The sequence below is a fragment of the Anthonomus grandis genome, chromosome 7 (genome assembly GCF_022605725.1).
Source record: "Anthonomus grandis grandis chromosome 7, icAntGran1.3, whole genome shotgun sequence".
NCBI classification, from domain to species: Eukaryota; Metazoa; Arthropoda; class Insecta; order Coleoptera; family Curculionidae; genus Anthonomus; species Anthonomus grandis.
This window is the reverse complement of record NC_065552.1, coordinates 15,003,994-15,021,963: the sequence shown is the minus strand read 5'-3', so window position 1 is coordinate 15,021,963 and position 17,970 is coordinate 15,003,994. Positions and strand designations below refer to the sequence as shown.

At 29.5% G+C, this 17,970-nt stretch overlaps 1 protein-coding gene across 1 annotated transcript in view; it reads left to right on the top strand.

The window, feature by feature from the left end:
* LOC126738161 (ATP-binding cassette sub-family G member 1-like) overlaps nucleotides 1–17,970 on the top strand; it is a 77,453-nt gene that overhangs the window by 58,147 nt on the left and 1,336 nt on the right. Inside the window, exons 4-10 of the mRNA XM_050443354.1 lie at nucleotides 4,341–4,486; nucleotides 5,117–5,214; nucleotides 5,600–5,740; nucleotides 9,807–9,908; nucleotides 10,008–10,144; nucleotides 10,231–10,399; nucleotides 14,275–14,375. Coding sequence (XP_050299311.1) covers nucleotides 4,341–4,486; nucleotides 5,117–5,214; nucleotides 5,600–5,740; nucleotides 9,807–9,908; nucleotides 10,008–10,144; nucleotides 10,231–10,399; nucleotides 14,275–14,375 — 894 coding nt within the window. The remainder of the gene's footprint in view (nucleotides 1–4,340; nucleotides 4,487–5,116; nucleotides 5,215–5,599; nucleotides 5,741–9,806; nucleotides 9,909–10,007; nucleotides 10,145–10,230; nucleotides 10,400–14,274; nucleotides 14,376–17,970) is intronic.

Genomic DNA, 17,970 nt, shown 5'->3' with positions numbered 1-17,970 from the left:
ATGGGCTTTAAAATGACATAAATAAGATAACAAAAGACTAAATTTAAGTAAACCAATTTTTATTTTATAGTAAGTTAATATATTTCGATCATATACAGGTTATTTTGGGAGGAAAGGGAAATATTTTGGGAATATATTCAGAAGGTCAAAATAAGATAAATTAACCGATATTTTTTAATCCGATTCTTAACCGTTTCTGAAATAATCGGAAAGTTTTTTTTGGAAATTTTTAGAATTACGTTCTCTGTATTTCTAACTCACGTTGCAGGTATTTCATCATTGTTAATACTTATTTTAATTGACTGGTAGTTTTGGCAAGCATGGTTCTCAGTTTGATTGATTCTGAGCGTTTCAATTTGAAACTTCTTAAAAGAGCAATGAGAAAAAAAAAATGAGTAAAAATAAAGAGTATGGTGATATGATATTCGTGTTTGGTTTCTGTAATGATAGCGCATTACGTGGTGTTGATGAATACCGACGTCGTTTTCCAAATCGAAGAATTCCTAATCGAAAAGTTTTGTAGACAGTTTTTGTAAATGCTCAGGAAACAGGAATGTTTACAAGCGTAAGAATGAATTCTGACGAGAGGCGGGACTGTGAAAAATGAAGAAAATGTTCTGGATATGGCTGAAGAAAACACGGGTGTTAGTACGAGGCGGATTTCGATTAGCATCACATGTGGACGTTTAGAAGACACTTAGAAAAAACGGTTTTAAGCCTTTTCATATTCAACCGGTTCAACATCTTCAAAAGGGTGATTATGGCTTAAGGGTTCAATTTTGCGAATGGATCCAATGAGATCGAGGCCTACATAAATACATTTTATTTAGCGATGAATCTCATTTTACCCACAATAAAATTAATAACCGACACAATGAACATCGGTGGTCAGATAAAAATCCTCATGCCACGTTTGAACGAAACTTTCAACATCGATTCAGCGTCAACGTGTGAAGTGAAATGCTGAACGAGCAGTTGTTTGGTCCTTTTGTATTAGATGAACGTCTTTGTGGACAAGGATATTTACGCTTTTTGGAAAACCATTTGATACACATGTTGGATGATGTTCCGCTAATTGTTCGACACCGAATGTATTTTCAACACGATGGAGCCCCGCCTCATTTTAATCGCCCAGTGCGTAATTTCTTAGACAATCGTTTTCCTGATCGTTGGATTGGCAGAGGAGGTCACCAGACTTAAATCCACTGGATTATTGCCTTTGGGAGTGGATGAAAGTTCTAGTATACGAAACACCACTAGAAACCGTAGAAGGACTCCACATTCAAATTTTGAATGCTTCAAATATTATTAAAAACAATCCCCAAGCAATTAAACGTGCAACATGACCGCTTAACAAACGTGCTGCAGTTTGCCTTGAAGTTGGTAGGGGTATTTTCAAAAACATTTTAAATTAGTGGAATTTTATTTTTTTACTAGTACTTGTTTGTGTTGCTTTTAAAATGAAAAATCTCACAAAAAAAACTTTAGAACCGATTATTTCAGAAACGGTTGAGAATCGGATTAAAACTTTAAAAAAAAAATTATTTTGACCTTCTGAACATGTTCCCAAAATATGTCACGTTGTTATCGTAATATCGTAAGTTTAGTATATGATTAAAATATTTCCGTAATCTTATTTAAGTAAAATCTATATTGCTGTGACGAATTCATAATGAGTTACTTATTTTATTGGGTATTACTTCACTTATAGCAAAAATCAATTTAGAAAATACTATCTCACATGTTCAAAAATTGAAAAGAAGAAGAAAATAGACTTATTTACGTATTTAAAGAAATATGAACTTAAATCTTTAACGATTTTTTTCGTTATATTTAATTTAAGTTCCGTAAGTTTTAAATACAATAATTTACTTGAGGTATAATAGATTTTTTTTTACATAGGAGCTCAGGTTTAATCTATTAATCTCTGAGCTCGTTTCTTCTTTTCAATATCCTACCTAACTTTGTTATGAATATTTAAATTGAAAACGGTAAGAACAAGGAGAAGACCTACTTATTTAATAAAAATACCCAATTTGAACCTAATACCTAATTTTTTTTATATATCTAGCTCCTAGGTATATATAAAAAATCTATTATACCTCAAGTAAATTATTGTATTTAAAATTTATTGAACTTAAATACAACGAAAAGTATCGTTAAAAATTAGGGTTCACATTTCTTTCAAATATGTGCATAAGTCTATTATCTTCTTTTTAATTTTTAAAAGTGTGAGCTAGTATTTTCTAAATTGATTTATTTAGTATTTTCTAAATGTTGGTTTATGAACTCTTTTATATACAGGATGCATTTAAATCAATATATCTTTTGTTGATAAAAAGTTTTAGACAAAATTGTCAGGGACAAAAATGGTCATAAGTTAGCAATTTTAACCTTGAAACCATATTTTTAAGTTAAAGTGATTTTTTCAATGGAAACCCCTATTTATTACACCTAGTTTAAGAAGAATTTTTTCGAAAAAAAGTGTTTTATAGTTACAGAAACATGCTATTGTAAAAGTTACCAGAGATGGCTAACTTATTGACTGACAAAATTGAAATCATTACTCAAGATAATTTAAAAAAAATAAACATATTTTGAATATGAAAACTGAACAAAACTATTTTTTTGTCCGTGATACGAATTTCATTTCATCAAATATACTTTAGTCTTACTCACGATTTAATTATACAGAATCTAAAAGTGCTCAACTTATATTTAATTTTTGATAAGTTTTTAGTAATTTAATGAACATCGGTATTAAATTTAACCAGTAGTTTTAAAACATGCGGATTTAATATCTGCTGTTTATTTTATCGGATATTGCACTCCGTTTTATCACCTGTATTTACCAGATGTTTTTTCAAACTCATTCCAGTTTTAAAGGCTTGTTCTGGAGTCGGATGATGTAACTGTTCTATATCAGGGTACGAAAGGTAAAATACTATTTGGAAAAGCTAATAATTGCAAGGACTTAAGAGAAGTCTAACATTAAATTGGTCAATAACGTCTTTAATTTTGAGCCTATTCTCATATTCAATTATCTCCAATAATTAAGTTCTTCTTTTACTGAAGATGTTATTTAATTTTTATAACTTTTCTCTAAAATATATACTCCAATGTTGTTTAACACCCCGGTCAGGCAACAAGGTTATTGATTTTGTTAAGTTCGGATCCGAAAATCGTAAGTTCCCATTCAATTCAAAAATACTTTTAATTTTTCATGTTTGTATTTTTTTTAATTTTTTGTAAAATAATATATAAAGCAAAACACGTTTTTCAATAAATAGACTGCATTTAAAAGTCGTTTACTTAGAGTTAATTTTTTCTTCTTGTTACTTAGTCATAAGATTAATTAAAGACATCACTTGGTCCAAATACTATTTATAGCAGATTAAAAAAAATTAGGCAACTGTCTATTAGAGAATATGTCAGCGTATAATCTTCGTGCTGCTAAAGCATTACATCTGGCCAATCCGTACATTAAATGTATTTTAGAATAATTATTAAACGTATGTTCCAGGATGTTAATATTAATACCTCTGGTATTACTATTATCATTATTACTTTTTAAATTATTACAAACATTAGCAATACTACTCATATACTATCCAAGGCAAGTTAATTATTATGTTATACATATGTTTTATCATCATGGTACCAATTTAATGCATTGGAACTTTTAAAAACAAATATCTCGAAAACTATTAACTCTAAACACTTCCAACAAGTGCACCTTTTTGTTGTAGAAATACGAGAAAATAATATTTTTGAGTCAGTTGTTATATACAGAATAGCACAAAAAAGGTATGATAAGTTATTTACCAAAGAAGTGCTGCAAGTGGCGCTCTCTACAAGTTTGGCAATAAAAAGTAATAGAGCCTTGTTTCTCATCCACAAATCCATTATATTCCGACTTTTATGTCAAAATCGGAAATGCTACGTAAGCAATAAGGAAAAATGAAAAATAAAGTTGCTACTTTGACATCTTCTATCTCACAAACTATCAACTTTTGGACAAAGATATGTTTGGATCAATTCACATAATTTACACCCTGTATATTTCGATTCACATTAGATATAATTAATTAAATGCTCAGGCCAAACAGCTAAGCTTTTTATAAATTTTTTATAAAATTATATGTAAAACATATTAGGTGGATTCGAGGTCTTGCAAAGGTTGAGGATTAAAACTTAATCCTGTTCAGCTTATGAAATCTTAAAATATTTCATAGAAATCAAACTTATTACTTTCTTAGACACTTTATTTCTACATATTAACCATTAGCGATTAATTTTTAATTTCGCATTCGGTAACTAAGTTATTTATTTTATTTCAGGTCGTAGAAATATTAACACTTCTTGGACTTGACCAAAGTCATCATACGTTGACCTCAAGATTATCTGGTGGACAAAGGAAAAGACTAGCAGTGGCCCTTGAACTGCTCAGCAATCCTCCTATATTATTTCTGGATGAACCTACGACGTGAGATTTTTTATTTAATTTTCTTATAGTAGGGTTATAATTCTTATACTAAATTATCTTATTTTATTTCTTTTAAATATTAAAATCAATCAATTTTCAAATAATAATAATAAAAATATCAAAAATAATAATACTGCATACTTAAATACGCAATGGTTATGTATTTAAGATTTTAATGAAGGCATAGTCTATTGACCTACAATTGCTTATGATAGTCACGCCAGAAAAACCTACTTTGGTCGCTCGTTTGAAAAAATAGTAGTTTTACACTTTTTTATCTCTTTCATGGTTGCTAATGATGCAAAGCGTAATGGTGTTTGTATAATTTGCATTTAAGTTAATGTGAAACATGAATTAATTTACATTACGTTTCAATAATTTTTAACACATGTCCTATTATTGGTAACATCTAAAATACTTAAATTATCAGTCAATAAATGGATTTTTTTACTTAAAGTCTGCGAGCTTTTTATATCTTTCAACATTTAAAACCTTTGCTTTTTTTTTATACATTAACTTAATATTTCTTTTTAACTGGTTTTTTCAAGTTTTTAATAGTTTTCGCTTAAATATTAATAATTTGCATATTTTTTTAAACGTTGCAGGCATTTAACATACTTTTTATTTTAGGGGTCTAGACAGTTCCTCATGTAGTCACTGCATATATTTATTCAAAAGGTTAGCACAGGAAGGAAGAACTATTGTTTGCACAATACATCAACCTTCTGGTAAGTATCAATGATAGAAGGCTGACTACTATTTATAAATTTAACACACACGAATTAATTGCAAAATATTAAGTTTATACTTGAAAATAAAAATAATAATAAGCAATTAAAATGGCAAATAAAAAATAAAAATTGCACCGATAAAGGGTACCGTACAGTAAGGCCGTCGCACAAAAAATAACCTTTTTGTTTTATTTGATACTAGAATAAACTTTATATGTTACTTGTGTTTAAAATGCCCTTTAAATTTATTTCAATTGATTCTCACTCATCATTTCATTATTTACACACTTGTTACATAAATAATTACTTATTGAAAGATGGTTTCGTTTAGTGTTTTCGTATTATGATTTTTAATAATTATTCATTTGTAATATTTTTTCAGCTTTACTATTTGAAATGTTTGATAAGCTCTACGCCTTATCGGAAGGAAAATGCATTTATGACGGACCTGCAACCCAATTAGTTCCATACTTAAATAATTATAACATCAAATGTCCACCCTACCACAATCCTGCTGATTTTTGTAAGTACATACAATTTAAATGAAGTATTTTTTTTGTGTAAATAAATGTAATGATTAACATATTGGTCGTTGATTTTAACAGTTTAGAAACCCTGTATAATTAATTAAAAAAGGTCGCAGACTGGCATGTCATTGTTACCTGCAGTGTAATTAACTTATTTTTAGACAAAGAATTTAAATTTGGCGATAGTTATCATAAACTTGCGGTTCTAATGGTTTAGTGTATTAGCACCATATAGTTATTATAATAAGAAAAAAGTATTAAAAAATCGTCATAGAATAAAGCCTAGGTTCTACTTGGGAGTTTTTGTCTAGTATTATTAAAGTATTATTATAAAACTGAATGCTATATTGTTCAATTTAATTAATAAAAGAAGTCAAAATAGATAATACATGCGGATCCTTTTTTGAAATATTTGTGATGTATTTATAATCAAGTATGCAAATAAACATAATTTCTGTACATATTTACCATTATTTAAAGATATAAAGTATTTATTTTATTTTTAACGCTAACCTACTTAACAGAATTTTCGTTGGCAAATTAGTATCTCTTTTTTTTTTCATTTTATTATCATCTTTTATATCAGCCGACGATTTTTAAATACTTCATAAAAATTCTTGCCTAATGGAACATGTATAATGAACCTGCTCATTGGCCATTTTAAAACTTAAATTTAAAATCTCCTAGATACTCTTTTTTTTATATTTTTCTAGTATTGCCACATTTTTGTGAAACATAATATGAAAAATCCAGCTTCTTTTAACTTTTTTTTCTTTATAACTCGATATGCTAATTAGATGTAGTTTAATACTATTATTGTTTTGTGTCAAATTTATCGAGAGAGATTTTTTTAATATATTACGATCTATTAAATTTATTTATCAATGGTAATATTTTTGTTCAGAATTTTACTTTAAAAGCCTTTTTCAGCATTAAGTTGTGCATAAAGTTTTTAATATACATAAATATTTTTTAATAATTATGTATTTAAAATATTCCGTTGTTTCTTTTTACTCTAGTATTTTATAAATTATACCAATATTTATTGATTATTAAGCTATAAACATGTTTTGTCTTTGTTGAAAAAAATTCAATGCAAATATCTCGCAAAATAGAATAGTTAGAAAAAACACGGTAAAAGTACTAGAGCTATCATATTTTTACCACGGAGTGGCTAAGTCGATAAAATCTGGGTAAATAAAGTAAAGCAATAAAGTCTAGATGCTTTCTGATATACACACCCCACAAAAATTGTCGCATCCCCAGTATTTTAAGATATTTTTAATATTTTTTGGGACAATCTGTATATGTATCAACTTAAAAGATATTTCTGGTTTCTTATCATGGACAAAAAATGATGAATGAAAAATGATGATGAATTTCTTACATATTTTCTTAAAGCAAAAATGCTCGCGTAGATTATTCCTACGTTGGCGAATGCATTGAGATCGAAAACGTTCTAAGCAAATAGTGTTATTCTAAAGTGAAAATTTAAATTTATTGTTAATAACGGATGTGCCTGAACGTTTAACAAGACATGTGACTAATGAAGAAGCCGCTAGAATCATTGCGCTCATAGAAGATGGCCGCAGTCAAAGATACGTTGCTCGGATAATGGGAGTTCAACAAAGCACCATATCGCTACCAAGAAACAGGACAACTATCGCTACCAAGAAACAGGACAACTATCCAGACGACCCGGACAAGGCCGTAGAAGGGTAACTTCGGCAGTAGATGATCGTTACTTAAGGTTAACGGCTTTAATAATTAGGCATACCACCTCTAGAAGACTGCAAACAGATCTGTTGGCTGCTCGTAATGTTCGAATAAGCCTACAGACAGTTCGAAATAGGCTGAGAAAAGCAATTTTACGAGCCAGAGTGCCAGCTAGAGGTCCACGTCTTACCAGAGAACATCGAGTAGCAAGATTGCAATTTGCTAGAGAACACGCAAATTGGAATATTCAAGATTGGTCCAATATTTTATTCACGGATGAATCAAGATTTTGTCTATATTCATCAGATAGGCGTGTACCAGTATATAGGCGACGTGGTGAGCGACACGATCAGGCTAATTTTTATCAAACTGAAAGCTTTGGTGGTGGCTCTATCATGGTTTAGGGAGGAATTTCTTTTGAGGGTCACGCGGAGCTAGTACCAGTAAATAATGGAAGACTAAATGCTGACAGGTACATAACCGATATGCTCGTCCACACGCTGCTAGATTTGTTCGGCAATACTTAGAAGAGGTCGAGATATCCAATTACAATACCCTAAATCGGCCTGCACGTAGCCCGAACCATAATCCGATAGAACATGTCTGGGACCATCTAGGATGGCAAAGTCAGTAACATTCAGCACCAATAAGAACACTAGAGGATCTTTAAAATGTTCTTTTTGACTTCTGGGCAAACGTGCCGCAATAATACCTCCAGAACCTGTTTAGAAGCCTTCGAAGACGAATGAAAGCTGTAATTAGAGCCAGGGCCGGTAACACACGCCATTAGAAATTCATTGGCTTAAATAAAGTTCATTTTTTTTTGTATACATGTTTTTTTTTTTTTGATTTTTGTATGTTTTGGTAAATCAAAATGTTTGTCCTCTGTAGGTTGAACTGATTTAAAATAAATGTTGCAAAAGTCGTATTATTTGATGATTTAATTATCAATATCAATAAAATTTTAAAAAACAGGCAAAAAATTTAAAATATTTAAGAAATAAAAGTGATAAGCGATAATTTTTGTGGGGTGTGTGTGTCCATCGACACCATTCTCTTTTTCATACCTTGAAGGTCTCATTAAGTACTATTTACTTTTCCAGTAAATATTTCCCAATAAACTACGTTAATTCAGGAAAGAAAAAAAGCAATATTTCATTAAAAATGTATTTCATTTGAAGTATTCATAATGTATTTCATTTTTTGGTAAGCAAGGGTATAACCTATTCTTAAATTCTGTTTTGATTCCTTGGAGATTACCATTTTTTCCTTCTACTAATGGTGTATTTTAAAGATAACTGTTTTTAAGGAGACCCAGAGAAAAAAATTCAAGGAGTTAGCTCAGGAGACCTCACTATCCTCTATTTTTATCGTCCAACCCACTGATTTTTGGAAAAGCATAATTAAAAAATATATTAAATTTTTATGTTCGATACCAATTTCGCTATTGCCGGAACTACGTGTGAAAAGTGCATTCGCCGCAAGTATTTTTCAACAACTGAGAAGTATTCCGTAGCACTTTCGTCATTTACTCGTCATATTTAATACCCGTGTCAGGATGTTTTTTGCTAACTCTAGAAGTATTTGCATTTTGATTACATGAAAATTATTTAACTTCAGGAATAGCTTCAAAACTGATTCCTGGTATCGCTTAACCTTACCGGAAAGACATTTTGTGATTTATGGCATTTATCCAGTACTCTTCTTTGAACGCTTTTTCTATTTGCCACTGCCTCATGTTTGAAAATTAATTTTCTAGTTTAAGTGTCATTTATATTTTTCCGGTATTCATTGCGTTACTTGCTTCAGCAGTTCTTAGTGATTTCCTTCACCCAAACTATAAACCATATCTGATTAAAAAATAGTAGAGAAAGTATAAATTCGATTGAAGTTTTTAATTTGACGGTTTTTGAAGTAGTAGATTAAACTAACTCAAAGGACATTACGGGAATATTTACACCTATTGACAAACTATTTTAAGTCTCCTTTTTTATTAGGCCGAAATTTCAAATAAAATATTTACTTTTTTTACAAAATTGATAGATTATAAAAACTGTTACAGATAGTGCAATGCAGATGATTTGCTAAAGAAATAAAAAAAAAATACTACTAAATAAATGAATGTAATTATAATTAAATGAAAAATTTAGTTTAAGGTATATACAAAAGATAATGCCCTATCAAATTTCACAGTTGAGGGTAACTTACCCTTTGGAAAAAACATGATAATTTTAATTTCTCCAACTTTTATAAAAGGTCGCGTTTTTTATACACGTCTATTTTACTAGATGTTTGTATTAAAACTTTTCAAATTGATACTTTGTATTTACGCCTTTTTTATTTTAGTGATGGAAGTTGCTATTGGAGAACATGGGATTGACCTGAACGTACTGGCTGATGCAGCAAAGGAGTATCAAAATAAAAATGAAATTGTTGAAAATGCAAAAGGTAATAAAGCTTAATATATTTTATCGTAAATATTTGTATACATAAATATATGCTTTAATAAATATAAATTGGATTTAATTTGAACTATATATATTTTAGGAAAAGAAAGCCAATTCTTAGCCACAGAACAAATGATGGATCTTAATACTGATATACCATCTTTATCACCAGCTCCAGTAATTATGCAGTTTTTCTTGCTGTATAAACGGAACTTACTTCAGAATAAACGAAATTGGGTAAGATTAATAACTACTAATCCAAAAAATAAGCTAATAACTATGTGGCCTAAAAAATAAACTAACCATTTTTATAACTTTTTTAGCTGTATCCCTTAAATAGACTTCTAGCTCATATAGCTATAGGATTTCTCTTTGGTTACCTATATCAAGGGGTAGGAGCCAATGCCAATCAAGTACTAGCTAATTATGTTTATTTATACGGAACCATGTTACTTAACGTATATACTGGAAAAATGTCTGTTACATTATCATGTAAGTATATGTACCTATATATGAGAAGTAAAAATCTTATATCAAAAAGTTCTATTAAAATTAATAACATCTTCGGAAAAAATGTTTGAAATAGCATGGAACTTAATAGATACAGAGTAATAACTTGGTAAATTTGTAGTTATCATTAAAATACCTTAGAATGTAGAATGTGACTGCTTTTCAATATAACTACATAATTTGTACAATTTTTGTTCTAAGAAGCATATTCATTCATAAAATATAGAACTTTTTCACAGTTGCTATAATTGAATTTGGGTTTTTTTTTATTTCTAGGCTATATTTTTTATAAAATGAAATTTACCCCTATTATGCAATTTTTTAACAACTAACATTACTGCTGTTAGTCTTTTATACATTTTCACCATATACATAAGTCTATTGACGTACAGACTGACTACTACTATTGATCATATCACTAAATCCACGATGTTTTGTTTAATTGGCTAATTTTGTTAAGAGCCAATAGTTGAATTTAGTCATACATTTAGTCCACTCCGCAAGCGCTTTTCCGGCTTAACACACCTCAGATTTGTTTTTCTTTAATTAGGCGGGTACGAAAATCCTAAAATTTACATGCAATGCTCATATGCAGCTAAGTAAACTAGAAGCTTTTGTCTCTTCTGATTTTTTTAAGCAGGCCCGTAGCTTTAAGGTAATAATTCCAGCTTTTGCTTAAAAGATCTCTGTTTTCTTCTAAGAGAATGACAATTCATAGGAATGAGCACTAACCTATATTTATTATCTAAGTTATATATAAAGTGAGACATCAATGATATTTAGGCACAATTTGGGTTTCAAGAGGCCAGGAGCACGGGCGATGGTATTTTTAATCTTCTTCAATTTCTTTATGGCACACTTAATTTCAGTAAAGTTGCTGCAGCTGCATGCTTTTGACTATGTGGATCACATCACACTGTTGTGGAAGTTAGTAAGATACGGTTTTAGATCGTGTTCTTTGGGTTGGCTCATGTTCGTGTTCTCAGTGTTGGTGGTGCTATATATATCAAGTAGTGCCCAAAGCGTTAATTTTGGTGGTCATTGCTCTGAAGACCTACAGACTACTACAGGGGTTCCTCAAGGTTCTGTCCTAAGGTCGTTATTGTTTCCTCCTTATGTTAGTGACCTTCCCCTTATGACGAGCAAAGGAAGTATTTACATCATTTCGCATAGAAAACATATTGACCAACTGAAAATACTTCTGGATGCTGACTTGCTTATGATAAAGGAATGGTGCAATGCAAATCGTTCGTTCAATTTTCGTTTTAATACGTTGGAAACAAATCTGTTCAAATGTTCAATGAACTTTGTTACTGTCAATAAGAGCCGATTTCAACTCAACAGTCTAACATGTTTTTAAGATTGACAATTGATTGCAGAGTCAAATTTAGGAAACACATAATTCAAGTATTCAGTAGAGTAGTAGCAATGCTAGTAGTAGATATGCCCTTAGACTCATCTTTTAGAACTTTCAGAATACAAAAAGTATTCTGAAGCTCTTGTGGAATCACATCTTTGCTATGGGATTTGTTTTTGAGGCTTATGTACCCATTATCTCTTTAATACAATATTTGTTCAACGAAAAAGAGCAATTATAGGCTTTTGTGAACTGAGAACTCATAAATCTTGTCGGCATCCTTTTGTAAGAAAGAATTTGGACCCTTTGTTTCTTATATGTACTTAAAAAAAATAAGTAGGGTCTTTAAAAAGCACAAAAAGAAAATTATAGAAGGCAGTTCTTGTGAAAGTCGTCTTACATAAACTTTTCGGTTGCTCCTTCCGCATTCAGAGCAAGTGAGAAGTGTGTTTGTTGACATGGGTTATTAAAAAAAGATTTCCCTTTTTAACTTTTCTCTTCGAATAATAAAAGTTAATTCTTAAATTAGACTTAAAAGCATTTAAAGAGATGAGTTACTAAGTCATATTATACTCTAGACGAGTTTTTGATAGTCTGTCTAGATTACCGAAGAGTAATTCTATGTTGTTTTTTAATGAATTTAAATGTCACATGTACTGTGATTTTTAAAGCACTGATTATCATAAAAATTATTTGAAGATAATATATTTATTAAAAGTGACTTAGATTTGACCATAGAATCCAAAAATGTTATAATAAATATGGTGTTCTATTTAATAAAGGGAACATTTATAGCGTAAGTTTATTATTTTTTTATTACAGTTTTCAAATGAGAGCTAAAATATATCAACTACCTTATATTTTTGAAAAAATACGGAGAAAGTGAAAAAATATTATCAGTATATAACAATAAATATAACATAAATAAATTGATTCAAAGCTCAAAACGGGTGATATGCACTTAATGAAAGGAAAGAATTTTACATATTATAAAATTTTATTGCTGTTTACATTTCTAAAATTCAAGATATTAAAAAGACGCAAACGTAACAGCAAGACTTAGAGATACTATAAAGGTTAAAGGACAAATATTTTACCCCTTTTACCACCAGTTAGACCAGTTTTATTTTTAATATTTAATTTAGGCGTTAACACATGTTTATCTTTATGTATTTGATAAACAAAAATAGCTCCTACACTGTACAAGGTAAAGAAAAAAGTTTTTCTATATTTTCCTAAATTTTTTGTCAAGTGCCTGTAACAAAATTATTTATTTTACTTATTATAGATACTTACTACTTACTATTACTATACTATACTTATATATACTACTTACTATACTTATACTTTCTACCTCTCTCACTTGAAACCACTTGAAAAAATGCATTAACGATATAAATTTAATGAGTATTAAAATAATCTATTTAAATAATTAACATTTTGTGATTATTAGTTTTATGAATTTTAAACCGCATTCTGAAATAGTTGTCGGAAAAAGAAACAGATATTTTAGAAGCAATTGCTTAAATAATACTTTTTATCTATTTTATCAAGTTTATATAACTTTCAGTAATGTATATCTCTTAATTTATATAAAATTAATACATTTATTTGTAATATTAATATATCATCGGTAACAAAGAATATTCGTTAGAATTTAATGCATAAAAGTTAAAAATTGTCTATTAGTCGAGCCACAACTTTTTACACCTTTTTTTTAGAGTATTTTAGAATTATAGACAACTAACATGAAATAAATCCGTTAAATAAAATAATTATACATAGTCCATGCATGCATAAGTACAAAATTATTTTAAAACGCACTGATATTGAATTTTGCATGTTGATTGAAAAAAAACGAACTTTAATTAATTAAAATTGCACGTATTGATTGCGGTTTTTTTAGATTGCGTAACTAGAATTAGAAAAAATATAGATTTTTAATGAAATTTTCAGGAAACAATTTCAATTAACAAATTATTTATATATTTTTTTAGAAGAGATTTATCACTTGATGTTATGATAAATAGCAATTGAAAAGATTGCCACAATTTATAATGAATAATAAAACTTTAGGAATTTGGAACTTGATTGGTCATAACATTTTATTAATAATCATTACCGTGACGATTTAATTCTTAATTGATTCAATTCGCATAATTATTTATTGGTTTTTTGCCATTGCAATCATAGAAGGTCAATTATCACTTACGGAAGGTTAACTAAGTTAATCATAAGATTGTGTAATTTTGTATTATTTTACATAGAGTTCATAAATATTTTTGCTTGTTTCATTTGAAGCTAAAAAAATATATTTTTGCTTGAAAACTACTTTTATTTCTAAGAATTTCATTATGTCTCTTCTAGTTCGCTTCTCAGTCCCACGAATATAATATGATAAACTGATCTATAATTTCAGGAATGTGTTAGTCGAGATTTTTTTTATATAAAATAAAACCAATCATAACTCTAATAAATTATATATCTTCTTTATTTTTAGTTCCATTGGAGATGAAGATTCTTACACGGGAGCATTTCAACAGATGGTATAAACTTTCACCGTACCTTATGTCTGTGATATTGATAGAGATACCTTTTCAAGTAAGTGATTTATTTGCCTATTCTTATTTATATAGTAAAAAAATCGTCAAGACATAGGTATTAATAGTCACCAATTATATTTAGATTCCCTATTTGCTTTATGACATATTTGTAAGGGCTTAATAAGTAAGAGAGAATCATGTAAATTTTCAATTTGAAAATATGCGTATATGATTTCCAAATAAAGTTAAGTAAAAATGATTAAGTAAAATAATTAACCCCAAATGGTAAAAAACGTATTACACCTTCAAACTTGGCATCTAGATAAAATAATTTAAATTGCACAATATATCTTAAAAATATATTTTTTCAGGGGTTAAAACGGTGCTAACCATCCCCAAATATTTTAAAAATTATAAAAATTGATACGAATTTAGCCACATCCTCAAATTTGGTAAATAAGTCAAAGCATAAAATGCATAAAAATTTAAAAAAATCCTTTTTTTTTGGATAAAGGCGTGTGAGCCATTTCCAAATAGTTTAAAAGATAATAGTAATTGATTGTAAAAATTTATTACACTTTACAATTACACAAAATTACAGAGGGTGAATTCAACAAAAAATGGCAACATTTTGATTTCATACTTACTGATTATTTACTAACATAGCATAGCTCACAAATTTTTTTATTTTCTTTGTATTAGTTCAATCTTTTATAATATTTTTTTTTATCTAATTTTCTTATAGTTTCTGGTTACTTACAGGACAAAAATTATGACTCATAAAATGTAAAGTGTAAGTAACGTCAGGTTCACTAAAAGGCTCTTAGTAAATCTAAAAGCTGCTTTAAACTGACCTTATTCTTTTTAAAAAAAGTAACTTACGTATAAAAAACAAATCAGTAACTTATAGTCTTAAACTAACATAAGAAAAAATAAAATAAAGAAGCAAAAATAATTAGTCAAGTTCAGTAGTTGTATTCTATTTGGTAATCGTCCAAAAGGTTTTCATTTTCAGCATTTTCATTAGAGGCTGCTTCTTGAGTGTCTATGATTTTTGCAAAGTACCGACTCCAAGGTAGAGGTACTTACAGTAAGTCTTGAATCCTTTAATTTGGGAGCTGGTATTTTAAAATGGTACTATAAAGTCTCGTCAATGCTTCAATGGCCAAATTAAAATGATTAGGATCATGAATTTGCCTTTTACCTTTCTGTAGTTTAATTGCTGTCTTAACATCCAAATTGTAAGCAGCATGAATATAAAAACCTTGCTTAAAGTTTTCTGTAAACTCAAAGATTTTTCCATATTTAAACTTAGTACTAGCCCTCTGCACTTTGGTTTTTTTCTTTTGAAGATCGGAAAAATTTAAAATCATATCCTGCGTAAGTTGGACAACGGAAAACTGGGTTTTTTGGCGGCATTTTTCAATCATTAGCTTATAGTGATTCATGGTATACAGTGCTATTTCTTATTTCCCGTTCAATGTTCCTAAAATGTCCCCAAAATGTCCCAATTTGCTAGAACATTTAATTTTTGTTTTGCCTAGAACAGTTATCACTAAACATAAAAACTGTTCTAATATTAGCATCAACTTTACACAGTGATCGTATGAGCAGCTGGCAATCTCACATGATCCACGTCTCCCTGTACTTTCATCCCAAAGATACCTGGTAGAACAACCCGTTTTGACATTGTGGATGCAGAAGTTATACGTCCATAGCTTCCTTTTGTAATACTGAATCCCAGTAGTCAGTTTTGGGGTTGGCAAGGCTTGCAGCAGATCAAAAGCAATTATAAGAATTGAGTCATGCATTACTCTTAAACTTTTTAAGAAGAGACTGAGCATTTTTTGCACGAGCCAGGTGTACCTCCTTCTCTTGTTAAAGACTGTTCATTTGAGTAGCACTTTCCGAATGGTTAACTTGACTATTTTTTAGTTTTATATCTACCTTATCGCAATAACTACATGTGTCACTCTTTGGGGGCTCAAAACCAATATAAAACTTATTAAATGTATCGCGATAATAGTTCTCATTTACCGGGATGTACCCAGGGTAATTTTCGGTAAGCCATTCGTTGTAGAGAGACTAGAGCTTTTTAGTGTTAAGACCAACGTGTAAATATTTTCGATGAGGACTTTTAGCACGACAATAATGACTTGGTACAGTAGACAGTGACATGAGGTGTTCCTTTATTTTCAAAAGATCGTCATTTCATATTTTGTTCGCTGATTTTTCTTCCTTCTTTGTAACAGTTCCAGTCCTGTTGGTTTTGTTTTATAAAATTCCATGAATGTTATAAAAAATCATGAATTTTATTAAAATCAGTGCGACAAACGGTGAGGACAACGTGATTAACAGTCACATGATATTGAATGCGTCTCTCGGCTTGGATGCCTCCTTGCATAGGACCTTTTTATATCATTGGAGGATAATAACTTTAATAGTAAGCATTCTGTAGATCGTAGTTTGCTTGTGCCAAAAGGACTCGAAAATATTGGCTACCTGCTCTTCGCCTATTTTTCCCAAACATCCACAGTTACACGAAGGACCAATCTTGCAGGCAACAACCTCCCTATTGGTGTTTCTTAAAACATAAGCAGTCCCCGAATTTTGCTTTACTTGACATGAAATTTTCTGCTTATCATTAATTGTGACAAATCTCTTTCGCGAATAACCCGACACACCACTATTATCGGGTTCACTACTACTTTCACTACTCGAAGGTTCCATTATATTTTTTTATATTAAAAAAAATCTAATCAACAAAACATAAACTTAACAGTAAAGTAAACAGAAATTGGCTAGCGCCAAACCTGAACCAAAAATAATATTCAACGCACGAAACCCTAAACTACCATTACCGCGATATTGTTCAGTTCGCCCTTACTACCCGCTCGGCTATCGCCCAATTAAAACCCAGTTATTGGATATTGCGGTTATTTAGAAGGTAAAACAAAGGCGAACTCACCATTTTGACGGCTCTATAACGTAGGAAATGCAATTGAAAATTGTTGAATAAAAAATGCAATTGGCAACGCCTCATATCTTAAACATGTTTTCAGATGTGAGGAGTAAGGCACTACTAAATAATTTAAAAATCATAGTAGTTGATGAAAAAATATATAAATATAAAATATATAATATATATATAAAAATAAATATTATTTCTTAGTGATACTTTATTTTACTTTCATATACAACTTAGAGTTAGAAGTAGGATTACACTAAACGAAATATAGTACCTACAAATAAAATTATTTCTTGATTGCTATATATATCGAAAAATTTTGTTTAGACAAATGTTTTTATCTTCCAAAACGTTTTTCTGATTACATTCGATGTGCTATATCTCTAGAATAAGTGTACATTGGCTAACAAGTAAGAGGATGAACCGTTTTTTTTAAATAAAAATAATAATATATATTTTACAAATATCTGATAAAATTCTTGCATTTCTTGTTGGACCTAGATAATTTTTTTAAAACAAGTTTTTGGATGATTTCAACCGTATATTTGGATTTCCTTTAATTACTAAAAGTAAATGCCAGACCAATATCATAAAGTAAATTTTATCAAAGTAGCACTGAATCTATGAATGAATCCAAAGAAGACAAGGAATTGCTTTATATAAACTTAAACCATTGATATTGAAA